At 34.9% G+C, this 24,583-nt stretch overlaps 1 protein-coding gene across 2 annotated transcripts in view; it reads right to left on the minus strand.

Annotated features, from left to right (window-relative positions):
- The window catches only part of MYSM1 (Myb like, SWIRM and MPN domains 1), a 42,971-nt gene that overhangs the window by 6,154 nt on the left and 12,234 nt on the right, over positions 1 to 24,583 (minus strand). For both annotated transcript variants that reach the window (XR_505260.1, XM_008071972.1), the window contains exons 7-19: positions 22,641 to 22,739; positions 19,440 to 20,203; positions 15,221 to 15,351; positions 14,039 to 14,142; positions 12,491 to 12,568; positions 10,355 to 10,443; positions 7,463 to 7,517; positions 7,079 to 7,129; positions 6,301 to 6,375; positions 5,611 to 5,799; positions 4,763 to 4,895; positions 841 to 946; positions 606 to 663 (exon numbers count right to left, since the gene is read on the minus strand). Coding sequence is in view for 1 of the 2 variants with exons in the window: in XM_008071972.1 (XP_008070163.1) it covers positions 606 to 663; positions 841 to 946; positions 4,763 to 4,895; positions 5,611 to 5,799; positions 6,301 to 6,375; positions 7,079 to 7,129; positions 7,463 to 7,517; positions 10,355 to 10,443; positions 12,491 to 12,568; positions 14,039 to 14,142; positions 15,221 to 15,351; positions 19,440 to 20,203; positions 22,641 to 22,739 (1,932 nt within the window). In the remaining variant the exon portion in view is untranslated. The remainder of the gene's footprint in view (positions 1 to 605; positions 664 to 840; positions 947 to 4,762; positions 4,896 to 5,610; positions 5,800 to 6,300; positions 6,376 to 7,078; positions 7,130 to 7,462; positions 7,518 to 10,354; positions 10,444 to 12,490; positions 12,569 to 14,038; positions 14,143 to 15,220; positions 15,352 to 19,439; positions 20,204 to 22,640; positions 22,740 to 24,583) is intronic.

Here is a 24,583-nt window from a genome sequence, read left to right on the forward strand (position 1 = left end):
TCAAAATTAGGATGATAGAGACTATTTTCTTAGAAATGTGCATATATTCTTTCAAACACACACATGCAAAGTGGGTATAATAGAAAGGAGTTTAAATTTTCTATTCCCAAATTGCTATGAAGAAATAGACAAATGTTGCCAGTCAACTAGTCTTAACTCAAGATAGAAGCAAAACTAGAAGTGAAATAGAAGAATTCAAAACTCTTGTCTCCTACTAGAAAGTTAAATAAAATGACCATTTAAATTTGTTAGATTTATATCACCATTCTTAAAAATGATTAATTGTTAAGGCTAAAATGGAAGTACTTTCAAACTTAACGAAATGAGAAAAATGTTCTCCATTGTGTGTAATAATAATATGTTAAGAAATTTAATAGCCAACACTGACAAATTTATTCACAAATAGTATCTTTTCTACGTACAAGTTTGGGCAGAAAAACACATTACTAATTATCTCCTAGAAATTAATTTTAGAAAGGAAAAAGCAATAAAAGAAATGTACAGAAAATTATCCACAAAGCAGTAGGCATCATGGGAAAACACATCAAGATGAATAGCTTTACAATCTGTGAACAATGGAACCAATTAAAACGAAGGCAGCTTACTTTCTGCAAACAAGTCAGATCAGAATCCCGGCGAAAGAGTTTATCCATGGGGACACTACTGTAGGAAGAAATATGAAAACAAACTGATGAACAAAATACTATAAACTATCAGTTTTATAATAAATGATCACTGATGCCATACATAAAAATTTTATATTTAACTTGGGTGTTCTCTGAAACATAATTTAATGAGCAATACTGCAGATGTGCAACTATCTCAAACCACAGCACATACCTATGGGAGAGCTTGTATTTTTCGATTATCCATCTTGTCTTTTCAAACACTAATCCCCACCGAGGCTCTTCTAACATCTGTTGTACTTCAAATTTGTAAGGTAAGCCTAGAAAAACATAAAGAAGTACATTTTCATCAACTATTTCTGAAATCTCTACTCTCCTTTTAATTAGACTTAAAATTCCCTTCAGTGTTTTTACAACCACAGCTTGGCAGACCAGCTGAAAGACCAGCACTTAAAACACAGTGGGCATTCATTAAACATTTATTACCTGACTGTACTTGGTCTACCAAGCATATTAATGCCACGCTATTAATAATAATAAAGAAAAGTAAAAGTGTCATTTGCGTGACAGCTCTGTGCAAGGCATAAGGGGTACGATGCTCACATAATTATCAGCCAAAGACACTTTTTGAGGAAAATAAGGCATTATTAATAATTATGCCACAATCACAAGCTTAAATTGGGACTGTCCTAGGCAAACTAAAACATACTGCCATTCTAGTAATACTTTTTTTAAACACAGGTTATTAAGCTTACAGCAATGCCACAAGGGAGGTAGCAGCATTCCTGTTTTACAGATGAGAAAACTGAAGCTGATGCAGGTTAAATAACATATTTAGGGCAGCAAAGTGGTAGAACTTGGAAGTTAAACCTTAGCAGATCTGCCTGACTTCTGAGCCCAAACTCATTCCACCTTCCCGAGAGGGTCTGATCCAAGACTAGACAGGAAATAAGATGAATTCTGGGGAGGCAGCAACTGCTGTCATGCTAAAGTCTAGAGGAAAGGAGCCCAAGGGGTGGACATCATGTATACAGCCAGAAAGGAAAAATACCCAACACTGAGCCATTCCAGCAATTTCTTACATATTTTCCAAGCCCCCACGTAAATGTTTCCACACTGTATTTAAATGAAAAGCTCAGCAGACTCACTACCAAAGGCCAACCGACCAACTTCATGACAACACTTATGCCCACCACGTACAAGGCCTTAGGTGCCTTACATATGTGAAGCCACATAAATGAAGTGGCTACCATCACTGTCCCCATTTTTTTTGGTGAGAACACTGAGTCACAGAAAGGTTAGCCTATTCATGGTCGGTCAATGTAAGAGATAAGGCAGCACTGGAACCCAGGTAGTCTGGCTCTGGAGTTACGTTCTCAACTTTCACACTACACTTCCTCTCAACTGGGTTTCTGCCACAGCAAGACTTTTCATGGACACAAAATGCCAGCAAATCAGAAGGCATGGGGGAGGGGAGACAACAACATTGCTTCCTCACGATAAAACAAAGCATAGCTTTATTGTTATTATGCTCTAAAAAGTCTTTTCCTCCCCCATTTTTTCAGGTATCTAGAAGAGGGGAAGGGGACAGCAAGCCTGATAATGACTGATCTTCCTCCAAAAATTTAAGAAGAGCAGCACATGACAGTATTAAGCAAACTCCTTTTGGTAATAATCATTTATTTGACATGTTTTCATTTCCTACTACGAACAGATACCAGCTATAATCATATCTCTTGAAAACCCATTATCTGCTAAACACTTTACATATATTATCGACAATGCTTACAGCCACCCACCCATGGGAAGTAAAATGAAATTTTTTTTCTCATTTTACAGAGGTAACAAAGAAGAAAGAGAGAGTAACCTGCCTGAGGTAAAATAAGCAATAAATGTCAGAGCTGGGATCAGAATCTAGCAGACAGACACCTACTCTTAATTAAAGTTGCAAGTGAAAACAATGAGGTAAATAATTCATTTTCAGCCTGTGCTCATGCAAAAACACGAACACACACACACAATATAACGTTCTATTTGGCATTATTAAGAATACTTTTCTAAGTTAAAAACAAAAGGCACTAAAGCCAGCAAAAGTTTCCTTTTATTATAGAATATTCTTATTTACTAAACTATCAGAAGAAAACTAATCACAAAGTATTTTTTCTGCCTGTCACAAGTACAGAAAACACTTAACTATTAGATATTATAAGGATGGAACCTGAGTTAAAAGTACTGTAGCACAAAGTACCCCATGGCTTCTAGAAAACCTTAATTTTTGCACCATAGGATTTCTAAGAGGAGCAAGCAAAGAGGCCAGAATTAAGATCTAACACGCAGTGTTAACAAGTTACCTCCTAGGCAATCTGTCCAATGTCAGCTCATGTGTGTACCGTGCAGAGCTTCCTACACTTCTTTCCAGTGGTTCTTCCCCTGCCTGAGATAGTTTCCCACATGCCTGGGCTGGTCTGTCTTTTGCTAAATACTGAAGGGGCACTTTCTATGATCTCCAGAGTTTGCTCTCTATTCGTCTTCCTGTTCTCTGGGACTCTGTCCTGCAAGCTTAGCTGTTTGGTTCCCTTAGCTCCTCACCGCCATCACCTCAACTCAAGAGTCTGCCAGGCTCTGGAGTTTTTCCTCCTTATGCCATACCTGGGAACTATCTTGAGTTAGTAACGGGGATAATTTGGGGCTCACTTCATTTGTTTCCCACCTCTTACCAATCATATTCCTTTGCTGCCTGATGTGTCCTAAATGCCATTATTTTATATATTTTGTCCAGTTTTTTGGTTGTTTCAGACAGGACCTTGTTATTTCATTTTGGATAGAAGTGAAATTTCACAAGCTTAATTTTAAATTTCATATGATTCAAATTAATTGAAAATTAAAGTCACATGTGCTTGCTACTACACTGGACAGCATCAGAGTAGAGGCTTACTACCAAAATCTAGCAGACTATGAGATTAAGAAATGATTTAAAGCAAGAACAAGTTATCTGTGATTCCTCTTTTTTGTAAAATTACACAGAGCCAAAGAATAATGTATACTACATGCTATGCTCAAAATGGACATTCTGAACTAAAGCTAATGCCAGTATTATTAATTCAGTAAAACCCCTTAGTGTTGACCATCTCCTAGAGGCAAGGCAATTGATTAGATGCTGCTGGAGATACGACAAATATGACATGGTCCCTGCTCTGTGGGCACTCAGTTTAACAGGACTTGCTAAACAGATAATTTGCATTAAAAGAGAAAAGCAACCTTTGAGGGCAGAACAAGTTTTGCAAGTGTACAAAGAATAAAGCAACTAACAGTAAATAACATGGGGGTAATGTTGGGAAGTCTTTACCAAAAGACGGTATCTAAGTACGACTATCAAGAATGAAGAGATTAATTACTAAGCAAACATTCGGAGTATAACGTGGTAAGGCAGTGACAGGGTGTCCAGAGGAGGGAGGACCTGAACAAAACAGTGGTAGTAAGCACAGAGAAGAGAGAGTAAATATCCCAGAGGTGCCTATTGTTTCCTCCAATCATCTCCTGTCCATCCACACTCTCTTCCTTTTCCTTGTCTGCTACACTAATTCCTATCTACCCAGAAATGACTGGATCACAGCTGGACATAAACCTCAGAGGAACCAAGTCAGATTATAGGCTATGCCAACCAAATTCTGGACACAAAATGAGAACTAAGAAATATAAAAACAGTGACAGTCACTGTTAATCCTAACAGTGAAGTGATGGAGAGCTGGTGGACATCTTTTTCTTTGCAAGTCACCACAGAGAAAGTCAGTCTGCATTTATAAAAAAAATTCATGAGAACAGAGGCTGCCTTTCATTTACCACAGTGTCTCCAGCGTCTTAACAGACAAGTGTGTTAAGTATGCTTGGCCATAACTTTTCTCCATGCTTTAATCCTTTAGCCCAGTGGCCATGGTAACACTGTGGACTTGAATATAGCAGAATACTATGAAAGGGAAGAGGGTAGCTGCACTAGGCGGTACCCAAACAGTAACTCCCTAGTCAAGAGAATACACTTTTCCATTAGATAATTTTACATAGCTATAAATTATTTGACTTGTAAGATTCAAGAAACTGAGGGTAGAAATAGGATGAAGTTATTTCTGTTGAAAACTTACGATAGGAACCATCTGGGCTAATTTCCTCACTTATAACCAGGCAGGTAATCTGAGAATATGGTAAGGGATTGTTTCGATTATAGGGACTAATAATCATTCCAATGAACTTTGCACCTCCTCTGGAGAAGTAACTCTACAATAACAAGAAAATTGTAATTAGTTTCAAGTATATACATTTATAAGTCAATGTTTATCCATACTAACATTTTAAACATTCAATGGGGGAAAGTGGAACATAAAGGTACATTAAAGATTTCATATCCAAACATCAATTTTAAATGCCTTAGATATTCATTTCACACTGTAAATGTGTTCAATCCAATCACAAATGATGCTTTAAAAACAAACAAACAAACAAAACACATGGCCTATAAAACCTACATTTGCCATGAATATATTTACCGATTATATTTACTAACCTATAACTGCAATCTTTATCAATACAGTAATACTTTACAAATAGCTTCCTACAGCAAAAACACATATCAAACATAAAATTGTAAAATCAAACAAAACTTTTCAGAGGTACAAAATATATTATGTTTCTAATTATTTCAGTTATATCTAGTACCTGTCCTAGTTGTTCCCATCAAATTTTAGAGGCTCTGGAAGTATTTACCACTGTTACATTCATGGCTTGTCTATATTAAATAAAATAGCTGACTTTTTAAAAGTTAACATAAATATATATTACCCTTGCTGTAAGAAAAAAAATGCAAGTTCTCTCAAAACCCCGAATAAAAAGAATATTAGCAATGTAATACCAAAAAATGTTAAAAGTGTTATATATTCACTAGAAAGCAATGGGGGGGGTGTGCAATCATTCACAGAGTATATACACATAATACCTGGTATTTGGCTTGTGTGTCAATATCTCGCAAGGAAGGGTTAGGATCAAATGCAGGATGAGAATGATACCATCCAATAACACTGTAGCCTCTAACAGCCAAGGTTTCTGAGGCCTGTGTTTGTGACACAGGATCCATCTCACACTGTAGTCCTGTACTCAGACTATTACATGGTTCTGCTGCACAGACCTATAAAGGATTGATCCGCACATGGTTATACTAAAATACTGTTAATTCTATTCCTTTGATGTTTTGATTCTTTCACACAGTAATACAGAAACTTTTCAAGTCCAAGAATTTTATTTGACAATATCACAGACAGCCCTTGTATTCTTTCAGGGACTCCTGTTACTTATGACAATAATTTCAGCAGAATGATGCATACAAACTTTCAACTACAAGTGTTAGTACACATTTCTGGCCTTTTAAGAGTTGTAGCTTTTTCTTGGTAAAGATGATGAGGAGCCAGGACCTGGCTTGTTCTCTCTTGGTGGTAAAAAGAAACAGGCACTCAGTATATGGCGTTGTGGGAATATATAAATAGCTACCTTATGATATATATTCACACATACATTTACACATATATCATAAGTAATGTCTATATATTTTTTTCTGAATTCTATAAAAATATTTGGTATGGCAGCAGGACTCAATAGTAATGAAAACACTTTTTTAAAAGACAGAACTTACCTCAACTATTTTATCAACTTCTGAGAATCTTCCTCCTAACAGACCAATCACTTCTGCCATAGAAACATGAGAATGCTAAAAGAAATAAAAGACAGACTTAGACCAATGCACAAACCCACCTGACAAAAAATCCGAATAAAATTCATTTATCAGGGGAGACTCTTTAACAAGTATGGTAATTATGCTTTTCTAAAATAAAGAAATATAGGAGAAGAATTAGACGCTAGGCTCAGTGCATAGAGACTGAGATTCAGGATTGTCTTCATGTGGGCTGAGAAGACCAAACACTCAGCACTCCCAAACTCTACTTTTCCACTTACAGAATGAAGACACCACTTGCTCTTCCTATTCAAGAAAGATATCATAAAGATACAAAGTAAAAGTCACTCTGAATCCTTGTATAGAAAAATACTGCAAACAAACAAAATTGTTGGAAGTACTGGTAGTTTAGTATAAACAAAGAGTATCCAATTTGTAGGAGCTGTGCTTTGTTTCAGTCACCTCAAAGGCAGCAGACACAAGATATCAGGAAATGAAAATAAGATTAATGATGGTAAACAGTCTGCAAAAACTCACATTAATATATTTTCTCTAAAATATGGAAACATGCAATTGTTTGGCTTTTCTTCAAAAGAAAAGACTTATTTTTAGATTCCTTGTAAAAGAAGATAGTTAAGATCCAAAATACACGTCTTCCATACTCTGTCTTAAGCCTGCAATAAAAATACACAAGAATAGAAATCAGAATAACTAAGTAAACACAATAGATTATCCTTACCAAATCCATTATTAAAAGTGCTTCTGAAGCCACTTTCACCTGAAATGGCTCCTGAAATATAAAAAAAAAGGGGGGGAGCATAAAAATAGAGATTTTGTTCTCCCCACCTGCAATGTTCCCCTTTCCTCCTTTGCCTCTCCCACCAAATTATCTGCACTAATTAGGGCTCAGCGCTAGCTAGACCTTTTTAAAAAAATCACCATTCAAAACCCCAGCAGGGAGAAATTCTCTAATTTTCAATGTGTGTCACCTGTCTGGCCCTTGATATATCTTGTCTTGTCCAATCTTTTAACATACATATGCTTTGCACATATAGAAAAAGATTATTTCCTGTTTGACAGGGGAGGTATTATTTATAGTCATTCATTAATGTATAAGTAGTACCTGCTTTTCTGCACTGAAAAAATGGCAAGGTATCAGTTGGAAGGGATCAAATGAGCTGAAAAGAAAAAATCACCTTTAATATAATCTCAACAAGATTAAGAAAATAACATTTAGTTACAAAATGTACTATCAATAATCTAAAGCCATGTTTTGTCTGAATGAGAAAAATATAAAACTAGAAGAATTTCTCAGGACATTCCATCAACTCATTTAAAAGAAACACTGTTCATTTAGATTTAACACACAGAAAAACCAACCAGGAACTTTGGGAGAAAGGTATCCATTGTCTTAATTTCCTTTAATACCCAAAGAGAACACTATAAGTCATTAGAGATATGTCTTACACTAAAAGCAGATTTCAAAAAGTTCAAGGAAAATATAAATAATTCCCTGACATGAAACCTGGAAAAAGGTGCAAGAAAGATGGAAGTTTCTCAAAAACACTTCTATCAAAACAACAAAATGCCCACCAAAGTAGGGACTTAACAAATATTCTTGGATGAATCCATTACAAACAATTCTGCTAAAAAAAAATTAATGTATTGGAAAGTCCTGTGATAAACTATTATTTTAAAATAAAAAAGTAAAAAAAGGTAAAACGAGGAGAACCTAACCAAGGTTAGTTACAAAAGTATATGTAAATCTGAGAGAAATGTTAGAGAACACCGTTGATCAGTAAGGAATTGAGGTTTAAGAAGGTTATTAAGAACAATAAGGGTTTTCTAAAATTATATTCAGGAAAAGACAAACACACACACATATGTTCTTGCTAACACAAATGGAAAAGAGCAGCATGGTTCAGTTCCCACTCAACCAAAGAGACTGCTGGCTCCAAGAGATCAGATTCTTTATTTTGCTTAATACTGTATCCCAAGTGCCCATAACAGTGCCTGACATATGTAGTAGGCATTCAAAAATATTTGTTGAATAAAGAAGATTTTAAATTAGAAAATGTTTAATCAACACAAATAAAAAGAAACTAAAGGCCCAGATAAATGAGAAAACTGCAGAAAGAACATCCCAGAACACTTAAGAACCAGATGTGAAACTACTGTCAGTGTTTACTGAGGAGCTGCAGAGAATGGCAAAGTTACTGAAGGACTAAAAATGGCAATTATTGGGCTTGCTTTCAAAACACAAAAAAAGCAGATTTCAGAAACAGAGAAATTAGATGCTGAATACTGACAAAATTGTAGAAAAGATGATTAAACGGCTGATTTGTAAGTCTTTACCAGGTGAAGAGGTGACTAACAACAATGGGTTCATGAAAATGTCATGATAAGTAGACCTTATTATAGACAGTTTTATAGAAATGATCTGCTAGAAACTAGCAGACAACATAAAGACAATTATATTTTGTCTGAAATTAAATGAGACATCTGCTATGATTATCCTTCTGCATAAGATGGAAAAATATGGGTTAACAGTGGTAATGTATATAGTTGACCAAACAATGACTATCTTCACCGTTTAAAAGTAAATAGTGAGGTTTACATTAGTCCAGTTACAAATTTCAACCAGTGACTAATGATAGAAAAGGCAAGCTTAATGAAACATTGATGATTCAGAACAATGAAGGCTAAAATAAGGAAAGCAGATCTGGATTCAAAAAGATCCTCACAAGTTGGAACAACCACTTGAAAATCACAATAAATATAACTCTCACATACAGACTTAGAAAATCAATTGTCTGGGTACTGGTTAAGTCGTCTTGGTTATGGATGACTATATTTTTTACATAGCCTTATTTATTCTCACAATAACTGTGTAAGTTTTTGTTTGTTTGTTTATTTTGAGTAGGAGTTTCACTCTGTTGCCCAGGATGGAGTGTAGCAACACACTCATGGCCATTGCAGCCTTAACCTGCTTGGCTCAGGTGAGCCTTCTGCCTCAGCCTTCCAAGGAGCTGGAACCACAGGTGTGCACCCCATGTCTGGCTAATTTTTTTTTTTTATTGTAGAGATGAGGTCTTACCAAGTTGCCCAGGCTGGTCTCGAACCCCTGGACACAAGTAATTCTCTCACCCTGGCCTCCCAAAATGCTGGAATTAGAGGTATGAGCCATGTGTCCAGCAACTGTATAAATTTTAACCTTAATTTTAGTAATGGTTAGGAGTATGGATTCTTAAGCCTTGTGGCATGGACTCTTAAGTCTTTAAAATCTGGGTTTGAATCACAGCTCCACCACTAAATAGTTTAAGCAAATTACAAAACCTCTCTATGCCTTTCGGTTTTCCTGTCTGTAAAATCCAAGTGATAAATAATATTAACTACTGCATAGGGTTGATATGAGGATTAAATGAGTTAATACTCATGAAGTGCTTAAAACACAGCCAACAGTGTTAGCTATTTTACTTATTTTATAAATGAGAACCCAAAGTTTACCATAGAACCTACAGCAGGTAAGAAAATGATCTAGTGGCACTCCTGAATGTCTTGTTTTAAAAGGGACACTGACAAAATATTCAGTGGGCAGCTGTAGGAAGTAAGATCTAGAAAATCAGGGCACTTAACTTTCTTTGGTGACACTTAATTTTACAAGTCTCAAATTTTATATTATATATACATTAGAAAACAACAACAAACTCCACAACCACTTGCTAACAACTGGTACGACCCAAAGAGAGAACCAGTCATTTTGTGAGGTTACCTATCCATAACGTCTCTAGTTGGATGACAACCTGTCCTAAACAAGGCCTCTTTACAACATATGTTGCATCCTATGTTCACTGACCTTGAACAAATTTTAAATGTTTACAAAAATCTCAAAAGTTTTAGCAGTATTTTTTAACTTAACATGAACAATATAATGCAGCTATTGGATATTGTTTCCATACATTTTCTAACCATTTGTGGTAAGTTAAAAAAAAAAATCACACATGTAACATCATACCTTTTTGTTGGTCTTGGCACTTTTAAAGATTTAACAGGTCTGTATTTTTCCTCTTCTCTTCTTTTTGCCAACTCCTCAGCAGAGAGATGCTAAAACAAAGCGCCAAATGATCAAAGAGTCTTTCAACTACTGAGAGGTAGAGTGAACAAAAATGGGCCTTTAAAACCAAGTTTAAGGGATGTGAGAACAAGACAGACCAAAATGACATAGATGTGATTTGTTACTAAGCAATACAAATGCTGAAAAATATCTCTTAAATTGTTTCAAAAGACATAGCCATCCCAAACTTAAAATTTACCCCTTCTCTTAACTTGCCCATTTCAACCAAAGGTACCAGTTGCCCAGTTCAAAAACCTCAGAATCACCTGAGTCTTTTATTTCTCATTTCTACTCACCAAGTCCTACTATGACAAGTTTTCTTTTACAACTGACTGAGACATTGTAGAGTAATGATTAAGAAAATAGATTCCAGAGCTAAAATGCCTGGCTCTGCTATTTACTAGCTAGGTAACCCAAGGCAAGTTCTAAAGCTTTCATGTTTCAGTTGCCTCATCTTGGAAAATAGAAACAGTAATAACAATATCATGGTGTTATTGTAAAGATGAAATGAGTTAATGCTTTTTGTGTTTTGTATTTTTTTTTTTTGGAGTCAGAGTCTTATTCTGTCACCCAGGCTGGAGTGCAGTGGTATGATCACAACTCACCGCAGCCTCAACCACCTGGGCTCAGGCAATCCTTCTGCATCAGCTTCCCGAATAGCTGGGATTAAAGGCACCCACCACCACACCTGGTTAATTTTTTTATTTTGGGGGCCAACAAGGTCTCACTATGTTACTCAGGTTGGTCTCAAACCCCTGGGCTCAAACAATCCTCCTGCCTTCACCTTCCAAAGTGTTGGGATTATGGGTGTGAACCACTCGAATAAATTAGGGTTTATAAAATACTGACAAGAGTATCTGACACATAGTAAGCCCTTTCCAAGCATTTGTAAAATAAAGCAAATCTCTATTCTTTCCATTTCTACCACCGACCTTACCTTCTAGCCCAAATAAACGATGTACCTTTTCCAAAATATACCTAGTATTTTCCCATGTCTACACCTTTGCTTACACCACTTCCTCAGCCTGGAATGCTTTAATCTACTTTTTGAGAGTCTGCTAATCCTTCAGATAAGATTACACATCACATCTTCTTTGAAATTTCCCTCAACGCACCCTTTGGGAGACTCTTCTAATTCTTGTGACTAACTTTACAGAACTGACACAGGTTTTGTCCTGCCTACTAGAAATATTAAGTCCTTTATGGGAAAGAACCATGAATTGCTAATTATTGTGCCTTGAACAGTGCTCAGGTGAGGGAGGATGGGGGCAGGGAATAGGGAGGAGGAAAGATAGACAACTAAAGTTTATTGAGTACCTTGGGTAGGCAAGGCTTACTGAGTACCTAGCACTAGCACCTTTATGTACTTTATCTCATCTACTTCTTACAATAATCCTTCGAGGAAGGTATTATTAGTCACATTTCAAAAACCAAAAAAAATATAAGATTCAGTGAAGCTAAGTAGTTGCTCAAGGTAACAAAGTCTGTATGTACATACACATTCTTTTCATTCTACTGCACTTGCTGTTTACAAATAAATTCTATACTTAGGACACGTGTGTGCATATGTGTGTGTGTGTGTGTGTGTGTGTGTGTGTACACATATACACAAACAAATTCCTTGACTTAAGTTTCCCCTTAGGACCACAGTTTTTAGTAGTAGAAATAACACTTCAATATTTGTAATTCAGTTTATGTCTAATGCTTAGAACAATATTTTAATTGGTATTAGAATTCATTTAATAAATGCTTAATGAAACTGGGCATAACAACTTCTTGGCACCCTGACAGATATTCTTGAGCAAATATAAGAATGTGGAGAAAGAGAAAGTTCTGAAACGAATTAAACAAGTTAACTTATACCACCAATGCCTTCTATTTTGTTTTTTACTGATGATATCTATACAAATAAATTAACATGGCAATGAAGACATATGTTAAAATATGAAACAAGAGTAATATATATGACATTAAGATGTACAAATACATGTTTACAAAACAGCTTCATGGTTAAGCCATCTGAAAGGTCAAGGTTACCTCAAACGTTTGTCCTTCTAAGTCCTTTGCATCACACCAGTTTCCCCATGGGTCTCGGACCCTACGTCTCCTGGTGCGCTGTGATGAAATCAAAGTAACAAGATTAACAATGGAGAAATCAAAGCACATTAATACACAAAATGAAAATGATAGTTACGTCAAAATCAGTTAATTTATCCACTTATATAGTATAATCTCTGATAAGCAATGTCTGGCTAAATTTTATTTTATTAATTTATGTTCAATAGCTAGTACTCTGCTTAGAAATAAATTGGTGACAGAAAGTTAAGGGTGGAAGCACTGGCAGCCAATGGGCAGGAAGTAGGCTGGGTAGTGAAAGTGGGGAGCTGTTTAAAAAATGAAAATCAGTAATGATTTTCTGTATTTTACTTGTATTTCTTCTTAAATTTACATTTCCCTTCATCATTTAGTAGCTGAAGCACTGGAACAAAAGTATACAATATTGTGGGGATTTTTTGTTTTTTGTTTTGAGAAAGCAGGATTTATTAAGAGGACAGAAGAGCTTCCACAGTGAGGGGACCCAAGGGGGTTGACCACAATATTGTGATATTATCATCCATATTTCATAAACAAAATAATGAGATTCAATGAAGTTAAAAGAACCATCAAGAAAATGGCTTTCTTTTCAACCACCTGTGGTAGAAAATCTGCAAGAACACAAAACAAGAGGTAATATTTTGAAAACTAGAAGCGAAATAATTATATCTCAGCTTTAGAAAAAAGATGGCCTAGTTAATACAAATAACAAAAAATTACAGAAGTTGGTTGACTATATTATTAATATCCAGTTTTGCAAGCCTCAACAGTGAGGTCTTTAAAATGGACCAGTTGTCAAAGGACAGTATATGACCAGCACCATCTCCAGCAACTCTACTTGAAAACATCCTTTCTTAAGAGACTAAATCTAGGTAGAAAAGGTCTACAGCCTAAATACTCCAAGAAAAACAGCTACTCTATCATCTATATACTCTTTTCCATTTATCTTACCTATTACTGATTTATTTAAATTATCAGTAAAACTAACAAGATCATATTAAACTCTGTCTTACAGGAAACTTGTTGGATCACTTTATTTTCAAAGTAAGATTTATGAATTTTTAAATATTATAAAACTTACTGACTCTAAGAGTTAAAAAATAAAGGCTAGTTATTCCAAAAAGCTGGTCGTTAAGGTAAAAACTGTAAGAGAATAAAAATAATTGAGAGAGAAAAAAAACCCTACAGTTTTAAAAGACACATTAGATTTATAAATCAAAACCAAGCAGCACAAGACCACTTTAGCAAAACATTATATTCCTGCATCAAATCTTCCAGTGAATTTTAAGGGTATTTTTAGTTTGTTTTTGCCTTATAAACCAACATGAAATTGAATGGAAGCCAGAAACGTGAACAGCTACACTGAAATACAAGAGAAAACATTCTTCCACTAAATGGTCATTTGTTAAACAGCTGAAGAGAAGTAGGTATAGCTCATTAAACAGGGCAAAAAGTAATGTGGAGATCATTAAGTGAGAAATGACTGCTCACCATAGACTGCAGACGCTGGGCAAGTTGGTATGCTTCTACTGCGTCTTTTCTGTCTCTAATTCGTATTTTATCAACTGGTTGTGGCCTATTATATACAGCCTGTTCTATTGGAATTCAGGAAAGACAAAACAATCTATCATTTTGTGAAACTCATTTGTTAAATAGGAAGACACATCTAGAATAACTATAGCTGAGCTTCTATAACTCGATCTTATTCTACAATCATATATTTGATGTGCTGTTCAGCAATTTGCAAATAAAAGTAATGCTATTATTTTAAAGAAGTCTCAATAAGATGGAATATTTAGGAAATGGGTCATTTGCTTAATTTCTTATTAAAAGATTGATTGGCCCATTTTGTAAACTTTGGCAGTCCAATACAGAAAACATTATCTCATTCTTCTTTTAGTGGCTGAAGAAGCTAACATGCCTTAGTTTTCCTGAAAATCTAGTCTCATTATACAGAGCTTTGGATAACAAAGACAGACCCCAGGGCAGATTATAAATGCGATCTATCTCTGTATAAAATGAAATCACACCTGACAGAAAATTTTCTGGTTAGTTGTCTCACTTTCCTAGACAAAAACTACAGAATATACCCTTAAACCGTGGCCTACAAGGTCCTAAACAACTTATTATTTTGCAACTATGGATGGCTACTATGGGTAAATACATTTTAAAATATGTATATTCATCAACTTTATATTTAACAAAAACTAGGGTAAAAGAAAATTTTCTTCCATAAAGTATGTTGGTGCTTTTATTACATTTAAATGTAGAGGCTCATAAATTACTTCCTTTATTTAAACATTCCTAAATAACATTTGTAGGATAAATACAGTATTTGCAAATTAAATGGTCTATTAATACTTTTCATAAAATAACATTATTTTACCTGCCAAAGAACTGTATTCTTAAATTATTTCTATTACTTAGATTGGATATTTTTCCTTTAAAGTTACATTCTCAATTTTCATAGCAGGTCAAAGGAAAATACAATTTAACTAACAGAAATCTGTTTTACAGCAAAATCTTAATAACATATTGATCCCATAATGTTATACCATCTCTCTGAATTCTATATACCTAAATCTACTTTAATTCTAACCACCATAGAAATGAATGGGTGCTATAAGGATAAAAAACGTCGAGTAAAAGATGTTGTTGGGTTTTTATTTTTACCACATCCAAAATTGATTGCTCCTATCAATTCGAGGTATGTATGAATCCGTCCAATACAATTAACATCCCCACAGTTCTTCAGGCCAGGACGTACTGAGGTCTTATTTAAGTATTTCGGTTTGCATATTTCCCTAATTAAGAGATGGAAGTACAATTATTTTGGATAAATAAAAACATGAAAAAAGATTTCTGGGGAAAACTTTAAATATGTGAATATCCTCACATTGTATACCCTTTCAGTGTGTAAATGTGCAATAAATACAATACTAACATACAATACCCAAGTGTACTTTTAAAAAATATTTTTAAGTTTATAGTAACTTATAAGTATAGTGAGATTTTTCCACGTATTATTTCTTCCCCAATGTTAAATTCAATAGATTCCAGTTATTCCAGGACCTTGAAGTTCAAAGTTTATTTACTTACAGATATAAATTAAATCTTTAAATAAAAAGGGCACTTTGATAATATATTGAAAGGATTTAGTATTAGACATGTCCAATTTTTAATATATTACGTAGGTTCACCTACTCTTGTTTTGACAAAGTCTTTTCATTATCAGCTATTTTATACATGCCTAAAAGCTTTATATTCGTTTTTAATCATGATGTCAATAAATAAAGTGCTTACACTCAGCAGAAAACAGAAAGAGACATTATATGGGATTCCAAAGGAATCAAGAAATTCCCAAAGATAATGATAGAAATAAGAGACTTCTATAATAAAACACTTATTACTGAATATATTTAATGTACCATGCTAGATGACACAATATAAAACTTAAGAATTTAGTAGAAACTAATTACTGAGTGCTTATGCCAGATTACTGTGAATTGCACATCCTCAATCTTCACAACTCTACAAGGTGAATTTTATTATTCCCATTTTAGAGATGAAGAATCAAGAGAGTCAGAGTGATTGAAGCAATTACTTAAGGAAGTGACAGAATCAGGACTCAAATGTAGATACTTATAATAAAAGCTAGACATTCAGATATATCATATAACATGGGTATTTCTGTATTTCTTATTCAATTGTTTTTTAATTCTACAGATACTTCGTTTGTCCTACACATCAGGTACTGTTCTAGGCACCAGGGATACAAAGATGAACAATATTAATTTCTGGGTCTCACAGACTTTACATTCTAATGGAAGACACTACCAATAAACCAATGAACTGTGTGTGTGTGTGTGTGTGTGTGTGTGTGTGTGTGTGTGTGTGTGTGTGTGTGTGTGTGTGTGTTGCACTGTCAGGCAGCAACGGTGCTAAGAAGAAAAAGTAAGAAGGATAAAGGGATAGAGTGAGACAAACAAGTGTAGACTACTACAGATAGAAGGAACGTTTGGGGAAGGCCTCTTGAAGTAGAAGGGAAGGCAAGAAGCAATTTGTAGTGTGGAAAAGTATCATAACTTCCACAGAAAAGTTGAGATTTCAGTGTGTCTTGAAAGAGAAGGAAAGAAACTGCACAAATGAAGGCAATAAAGCAGGAAAAAGCATGGCTACCAAAAACTGTAGGAGTTTGAAAAACTAGATTGATCTAATTGAAGATTACTCAAATCAAAAGGCTTTAAACAGAATTCAGTAATCTAGCACAGTGCTGAATAAATGGTAAGGACTCTAAAAATATCTGTTCATGGAATAGTGATGATTCATATGTTCAAAATTTTTTCCCCTAACAAAGAAAGTGTCTTCTATATTCCAAGTACTGTCCTAAGCACTGGAGACTTAACAACAAACAAAACATACAAAAATCTGCCCTCATGCGACCTGTATTACCATGAGGGTTGAGGAGTGAGAAAATAATATACAAAATTTTTGGTAGTAGGAAGTTCTATGAGAAAAATAAAATCCAGGACAAGAGAAGAGAGAATGAGGATATGTGAGCTATTCTAGACATAGCAATGAAGCCTCTGATTTCCCTTGAACAGACCTGAATGAGATAAGAAGACTTGCCAAGACATGGGGGGAAGAGCCTTCAGAGCAGAGTGAAAAGTCAGGTCAAGGCCCTCGTTGGAAGAACAAAAACAAAGAGTTAAGACTGCAGACTCTGAAAGTACCTTATCTAGTGTGACCTGAACAAGCTCCTTATCCTCTGTGAATCTCATTTTTCTCATCTATAAAATGAGGCCTAGGATGTCAAAAGGACTGAAAATGATTTAAATATAGTACACAGCATTCAGTAGGCAAGTAAAATACTTGTTACTATTTTAATAAAAATATTCCCTTAAACAGAGTCAACTACGTCTACTTTTATGAAGAGGATCTTTTATCCACAAACAAATCTGGCAGGCCTCTTTTTATTTTGAAACTTTAACTCTTCTTTCTATTTTTTTAAAACACCACCTCCAGTCCCTAACCACTCTCTTCTATTTCTGAAGAGAACAGATTTTAGTTCCTGTTCAAACATTTATTTTTGCTTTCACACTGTTCTGCTAAATCACCATAATGAAACAGCAACAACTAACTAGTTTCATGAACCAATGACTTAGGAACCTACTGCCATGTAATTTACAGTACCTATATGATGTACAAAATTGGCCTCATTTAGAATCCCAAGTCAAAATAACAAAGAGTTTGATTAAAGTAACAAGTACATACTGATCATTCATATCGATATTGTTGAGTTAGTTATTACAAGGTCCTTCGATTTTGGCTACCATCTCTTATTTCCAAAATCAAAAGTATATACCAACAGACACCTAATTTTTTTCTTGAGTCAGGTTTTTACTCTGTAGCCCAGGCTGGAGTGAATGGATCCTCTAACCTCAGTCTCCTAAAGGCTCCTAAAAACACCCAACTGATTTTTTTTTTTTTTTTTGTAGAGACCAAAGTTTTGTTATATTGCTCAGGCTGGTCTCAAACTCCTGGGCTCAAGCAATCTTCCTGCCTCAGCCTCCCAAAGTGTTGGGACTATAGTCTTTTTTAACTAGGTCTTTTTTTTTAATAGAGTGGATTAGGCAATGTGGAATAATAGAATTAATTTATAGAGTCACAGAGTCAAGATTTAAACTGAAGTCCTTCATGTGGCTGATTGTATAATCAAAAGCAGGTCCCTAAACCTCTCCTGATTTCAGACTCATTCTCTATCAAATAAGGATAATACTATCTGCCTATTCTTACAAGAGTATTGTAAGGAATCAAATGAGAAAATGTAGGAAAGCTTTCTGAAAGCTGTATAGCATTATGTAAATACCAGGGGCTGTTCCAGAAACATGTTCTTTATTGTGATTTCACCCTGACTCAGAAGGTATACTTTCAGACCTCAACCGTCTGTAAGATAACTACAAGTTATGAAAAAGAACAAAAATCTTTCTTTTAGAACATAGCTATCTTTAAAAACCAAATGACTTGGGGTAAAATGGAGGCTACTGATTTAGTAGGCCGTTTTTCCTTAGTAACCCTCCTAGTTATAGTAGAAAATTAATACAATAGGACAGGAAGACTTTGGATACAACAGACAAAAATAACAAGGGACAAAGCAAAGTCCTGCTCAAGAAACTAGGAAGCTCTCTGTAAAGATGTACCTATAAAAGAATTCAATCGCTTCTGAAATAGTACTAGCAATTATGAACGTTTAATGTGACTTAATTAAGCTATTAAGGAAACTTCAAATTATTTTCAGAGTATTTAGGTTAATAAGGTGGGAAACTCTTTGGCTTGTTCTCTACCCCCTAAATAATTCAGATAAAAGGAACTGAAAAAGAAAACTCCTGTATCCTGATAAAGCTGGATGAAGGAATTACTAGCATATTATGCCACAAATTCAAAGTTGAAAGCATTTAAGGTAACTATTTAGAAGAATAGTTTCTGCAATCTAGTCATATTTAATATTATTCCTCTGTCACCAAATTTTTCTTTCTTTGTACTCAAAGTACATGATAAACCTGAAATTCTCCCCCTTTTCCAGTACAGTAGTGATCTCTATCTGTACCTTCCCAACACTATCCTAAGAGATTGCTTCTAGAGCAATCATTTATGCCTTTTATCCAGTGCCAAGCACTCTAATGAACAAATGGGTTATGATAGCCATAGGTTACAATGTTTACCAAAGCTTTCAAAAAAGTTTCACTATAAGAAATGATAAATCCTACCTATTGACATGATAATACATGTGAACGCTCTCTAAGAAAAATTCTAAATACTGCATAGACCTAATTAAAATACTTCAGATTTACCAGGGTTTTAAAACAGCATCTAAAATGTAATTCATTCTTACCATTGATCCAAAATGTAATTTCTAATTTTCAAATAGCGCTCTGGTGTTTTAGCTTGGCGCCCCTCAAAAAACTCAGAAATTGCTTGTTTTTCTTCTTCTTGAACTGTATTTCTATCTACTTCTATTTCCTGTTCTGGTGGCTTAAGCTCTTCTTCCTCATGGCTTTCCTCCAACATTTGGCAAGAAGAATGAAAGAGCATTTCATTATCACTCAAATCTTTCTGAATTTCACAAAGCTCTGGAGAAGGCAACTGCCTGGAATCATCTATTATTCCACTTCCATCATGCTTGATGCAACTTTTAATCAGTGTATTATGTTCCTGATCATTTAATTCAACTGATTTTTTGTCACTGTTGCGCTGTTTTCTGGTCCACAAGGCAACTTCTGAGCTTGAAAGTGTTTCATTTTGCTTTATATTCTGAAGATAGTCCCTAGAAGCCTTAGAAGAGGGAGCTTCCTGGTTGTCAGAAGCAATGAATTCTCCTGGATTGGTTTCACGCATTTTACTATTAGGAATGTCTAATAAGAGATTATTGCTAGAATTCTCTTGGGATGTTTGAGAAGACAACTCATCCACCTCATCTGTGATGTCTACTTCTTCATCATCAGATAACTTTTCAATTTTTACAGCATTCAAGTTGGGATCAGCACGTCCCCTCAAACATGATGGTGTCCATGTCTTTGTCTTTTTATCTTCATTTTTAACCTGAAGATTACTGCTGTTCTTCTGATTTGGTGTTTCTTTCTCTGGGCCCCATTTTACCTTGTTAAAAATCAGAAAATAAAGTAATATTAAGATTTTAAAATTTAATCCCTGGCACAAAAAATACAGTATTATTAAACTAAGTATATGTTAATGGTACACTATATCTTTAATGCACTTTTCTTTAGAAGATTTACAACTGCATTTTAATCATAAAAGATCACAATTTTCAATTTCTATAAACATATAAAACATTCATGGTCTGGTGACTTTTTATTAATTAAATAATCACGACCTATATTTAACTGCTACTTGTTTTTCTCAATATTAAGTTTAAAATAGGGCCTGGGTCAGATCAATCATAGAGAATGAGTCAGTAACTGTCATACTAAGGTGTTCTACAAGATATTAAAATATTTAGAAAGGTTTATTTCTTAGAATGCCTGATATATCAGCTGCCCATTTCCTATAATGCTAAAACAGTCTTTTATTGAGGCAATCTATCTGACATATCTTCACTCAGTAAATTTAAACCATCTTTCATTTGAATACAGAAACAACAGAAACAAACTTTTTTTGCAGGTTCATTCAATGCAACTCTATCATAGAGCTTATATTTTAAGCTATGAAATTATCTTCCACATCTGCTATTATAGACATAAAAAGTTGGTAATGTAACAAGAAAAAGATAACAAAAACAAATGAGCAAATATAACTTGAAATAAAATATTTATATACAAAGTTTTTAAAAAGTCTTGTAAATGACTGACATACACAAGGGATATGACAAATCTCAAAGAGATTACTTATAGATCTTGTATCACAACAGAATCCCAGGATCACATATTTCAGGTTAATGGCTATGTAGAGAAGGTAAGGGTAGCAGAAAGGAGAAAGATTTGGATATACTGCCTAAAATAGCCTTTAACAACCTTGCTATTCCATTTGAAATCGTCTCCTCAGTCTTAAAAACTCAGATGAAATTTTGCCATAGATTTCATACCATACTTGTCTCTGTTATAATATTAAAAATATAGCCTTCCACCCCAGGTTTCTGAGCAAAAAACTCCACGGTACATTGCATGTCCAGTTTGAGAAGCAGAGGAGCAAGAATAACCAAGTTAAGCTTGATTCTGTTCTGAGGTATTAACTCAACTTGGGTGTCATGCCTTAACAAGGCTTTTGTTTGGCTAAAACAGAGTACAAGATTGATGTGATGACTCCATTCCATTACTTCCTACCTATGCCCCAGCTAATACATATATATCTACAGGGTAGAGCCCATTACTTAACACTAAAAGAAAACATCAGATTTCATTTAAGACACTTCCCAATTTTTTTTTTGAGTTGGAGTCTCACTCTGTCGCCCAGACTAGAGTGCAGTGGCCGCTCCTGGCCACCACAGCCTCTACCTAATGGGCTCTGGCGATCCTTCCGCCTCAGCCTTCCAAGTAGCCGGAATTACAGGCATGTGCTACCATGCCCGGCTGATTTTTTGATTTATTGTAGAGATGAGGTCTCACTGCCCAGGCGGGTCTCGAACCCGTGGGCTCAGGCAATGCACTCACCTCAGCCTCCCAAAGGTGTGGGATTACAGGCTGAGCCACCAAAACTGGCTTCCCAATTTTATATAATTATGTTTCTAGAGTTCAAACAGAACATATTAAAAACTTCTAAATATCAGGCTGGGCATGGTGACTTACGCCTGTAATCCTAGCACTTTAGGAGGCAGAGGCAAGAGAACTGCCTGAGCCCAAGGGTTCAAGACCAGCCTGGGCAACTTGGTAAGGCCCCGTCTCTAAAATAAATCAAAAAATTAGCCAGGTTTGGTGGCATGCACCTGTAGTTCTGGCTACTTGGAAGGTTGAGGCAGAACGATTGCCTAAGCCTAGCAGGTGGAGGCTGCAGTGGCTGTGAGCATGCCACTATATTCCAGCCTGGTGACAAAGTAAAGCTCCAACTCGAACAATAAATAAATAAATCAATAATTCTAAATACCAAAACTACATTGTTGAATACAGCACAGATTACTTGAAAAATTAAGGAACTAGACCATAACCACTTAACACTGTAATTTATTAGTTTCAGACAATTCTTCCCAACAATTATAACAATTTCATTGTTCAATTCTTCAGTTTTTATAAATGCAAATATTGAAAAAAAGTTTTTCCAGAGGAAACAAGACAAAAACTCAAAAGTTTTCTCTTTGAAATATAGTTTACTTTACAGGATTCTTTTTGAGCAGTTATTATTTGTCCATTTAACTTTATGAAATTAAGTGGTATAAAATGATACCTATTTAATAGCAACACTCAAAACATTGAAGATATATTTCAACATTTTTAAGATAAATATTTGTATAAGTATGTGGGTATAAAATCCTTTCACTATAAAAGCTTTTAACAATAAGACTTTAATACCTGAATTTTAAAAATAGTTCTGCTTATTAATTTTGCTTATTCCTAACATTATCACTATTAACTAGGATTCTGCTTACCTTATTTTTAAAATACTGTCTGGCATAACTCTTTACTTGTAAAACAGTGCGACTTCCAATTAGCTTTGCAATTTTGGTCCACCTTCGACCAAATTTAGCCTATGTTATCAAAATGGAAAAAATATTTTTGATTAATTTACTTATGAATAGTCCAAGCAACCGCCACATTAAAAAACAAAAACAAAACAACTAAAAAAAAACAACCCAATGTTATTTATTTTCTAAAGCACACAAAGAAGTCTTCTGTATAGACTATGCTCTTAAAATCAAAGCCCCCATTCTTCCTTTGGAAACTGGACTAGTGAAAACTGACCAAAATGATTCTGAAATTACTTTTTAGGAAAATAGCTAGCTAAATGAGGATTCATTACTTCTATTACCTAAATATGAATTAATATTGCATATTATGATGTTCCAAATCTAAGACAACTTTTTAAAACAAAATAGTGCCCAAAAGGGATGCAGGTGTACATTTTCCACTTATACAATCAACTGAACATATTCTGTGATAATTTCAAAAAAATATTTTTTACCCAAATTCCAAATCTTACAATATCTATTAGGTGTCTCATAGGAGAGACTTTTACTCTATCAGATAACACAGTGAAATGACCTAAAAGATTGAATCTCGAATGAGGCAGATTTCAACTAATGCCTCCTGATACCCTTCTGGGTGTCAAAGGCTGGATAACTCCTAATACTGAAGCTGTGGAAGGAAAAACCTGAGAACTCGAGGGAGCTCCTGAGTGTTCTCAATGCAGGAAGGAACATGCATAATTTCAGAGCTAAAACAAAGGTTTGGGTAACAAGTCTAATTATCATTTAATACCTAAATCCTCTTTACAATATTCCTAACACAAGATACTCTCTATTTTCCAAGGTAGTCCAGTAATTCTAATGTTTTAGAATTCCTAAAAGTACGAAAAACAAAAAACTAGCTACAACTCAAGAGAGCTGACCACAAGGTTAGATTTACAGGCCAGGCAGTCATACCTTAATGGCAGCAAATCATCTTCAAAGATCTGACCTAAATGATAAACCTTAATTTATACACATATTCTGATATTCACTAGAAAATCTGACATATGGACAATTTCTTAAAAATGCAAAGAAAGTTGATATTAATTATAATGATAAATTATTTAAGATTGCTCTTTTTTTTTTTTTGAGTTGGAGTCTCACTCTGTCGCCCAGACTGGAGTGCAGTGGCCGCTCCCAGCCACCGCAGCCTCGACCTGCTGGGCTCCAGCGATCCTTCCGCCTTAGCCTTCCAGGTAGCCGGAACCACCACACCTGGCTAACTTTTTGATTGTAGAGACGAGGTCTCACTATGTTGCTCAGGCTGATCTCAAAACCCTGAGCTCAGGCAATCCTCTCGCCTCTGCCTCCCAAAGTGCTGGGATTACAAGCTTGAGCCACTGTGCCCAGCTCTTGCTAATATTTTAATGGTGTGAATCTGATCATGAATTCTCTTAGAAACACTATAATTAGTGTACTCTGTTGCTTTATGTTTTATTTAAAATTGAGAATTAGGGGAATGCAGTGTGTTAATCGAACTCTGTCAGTCTGCTGCCATTTTTGTCTTCAATGAAATTTTTGTCCCAAGAAAGGTGGGATTACATTTTTGTCTAACAGATTGAGTTGGTGTAGTGTATTCTTGGTTATCAAAATACTCATATAGCTTTGGGATTTTGAATTGGTAAATATTCATGATGTATGAAAAAGCATGATATATACTGTACAATGTCAATCCCGTAAAATTGGATATTGTCTGTGCATACATAGGACCTAGAATAACATATCAAATTTAAAACTGCTTGTGATTGTGGATGACTTTGTTTATTGCTTCTTGTGTTTTTCAATTTATCTGTGTACATATTAATTTTTAAAAATAAAACCTGAAAATAAAAATGAGCCAAAGACCTTACTGGACACCTTACCAA

The sequence above is a fragment of the Carlito syrichta genome, unplaced genomic scaffold, assembly GCF_000164805.1.
Source record: "Carlito syrichta isolate Samal-C Ts95f unplaced genomic scaffold, Tarsius_syrichta-2.0.1 Scaffold314796, whole genome shotgun sequence".
NCBI classification, from domain to species: Eukaryota; Metazoa; Chordata; class Mammalia; order Primates; family Tarsiidae; genus Carlito; species Carlito syrichta.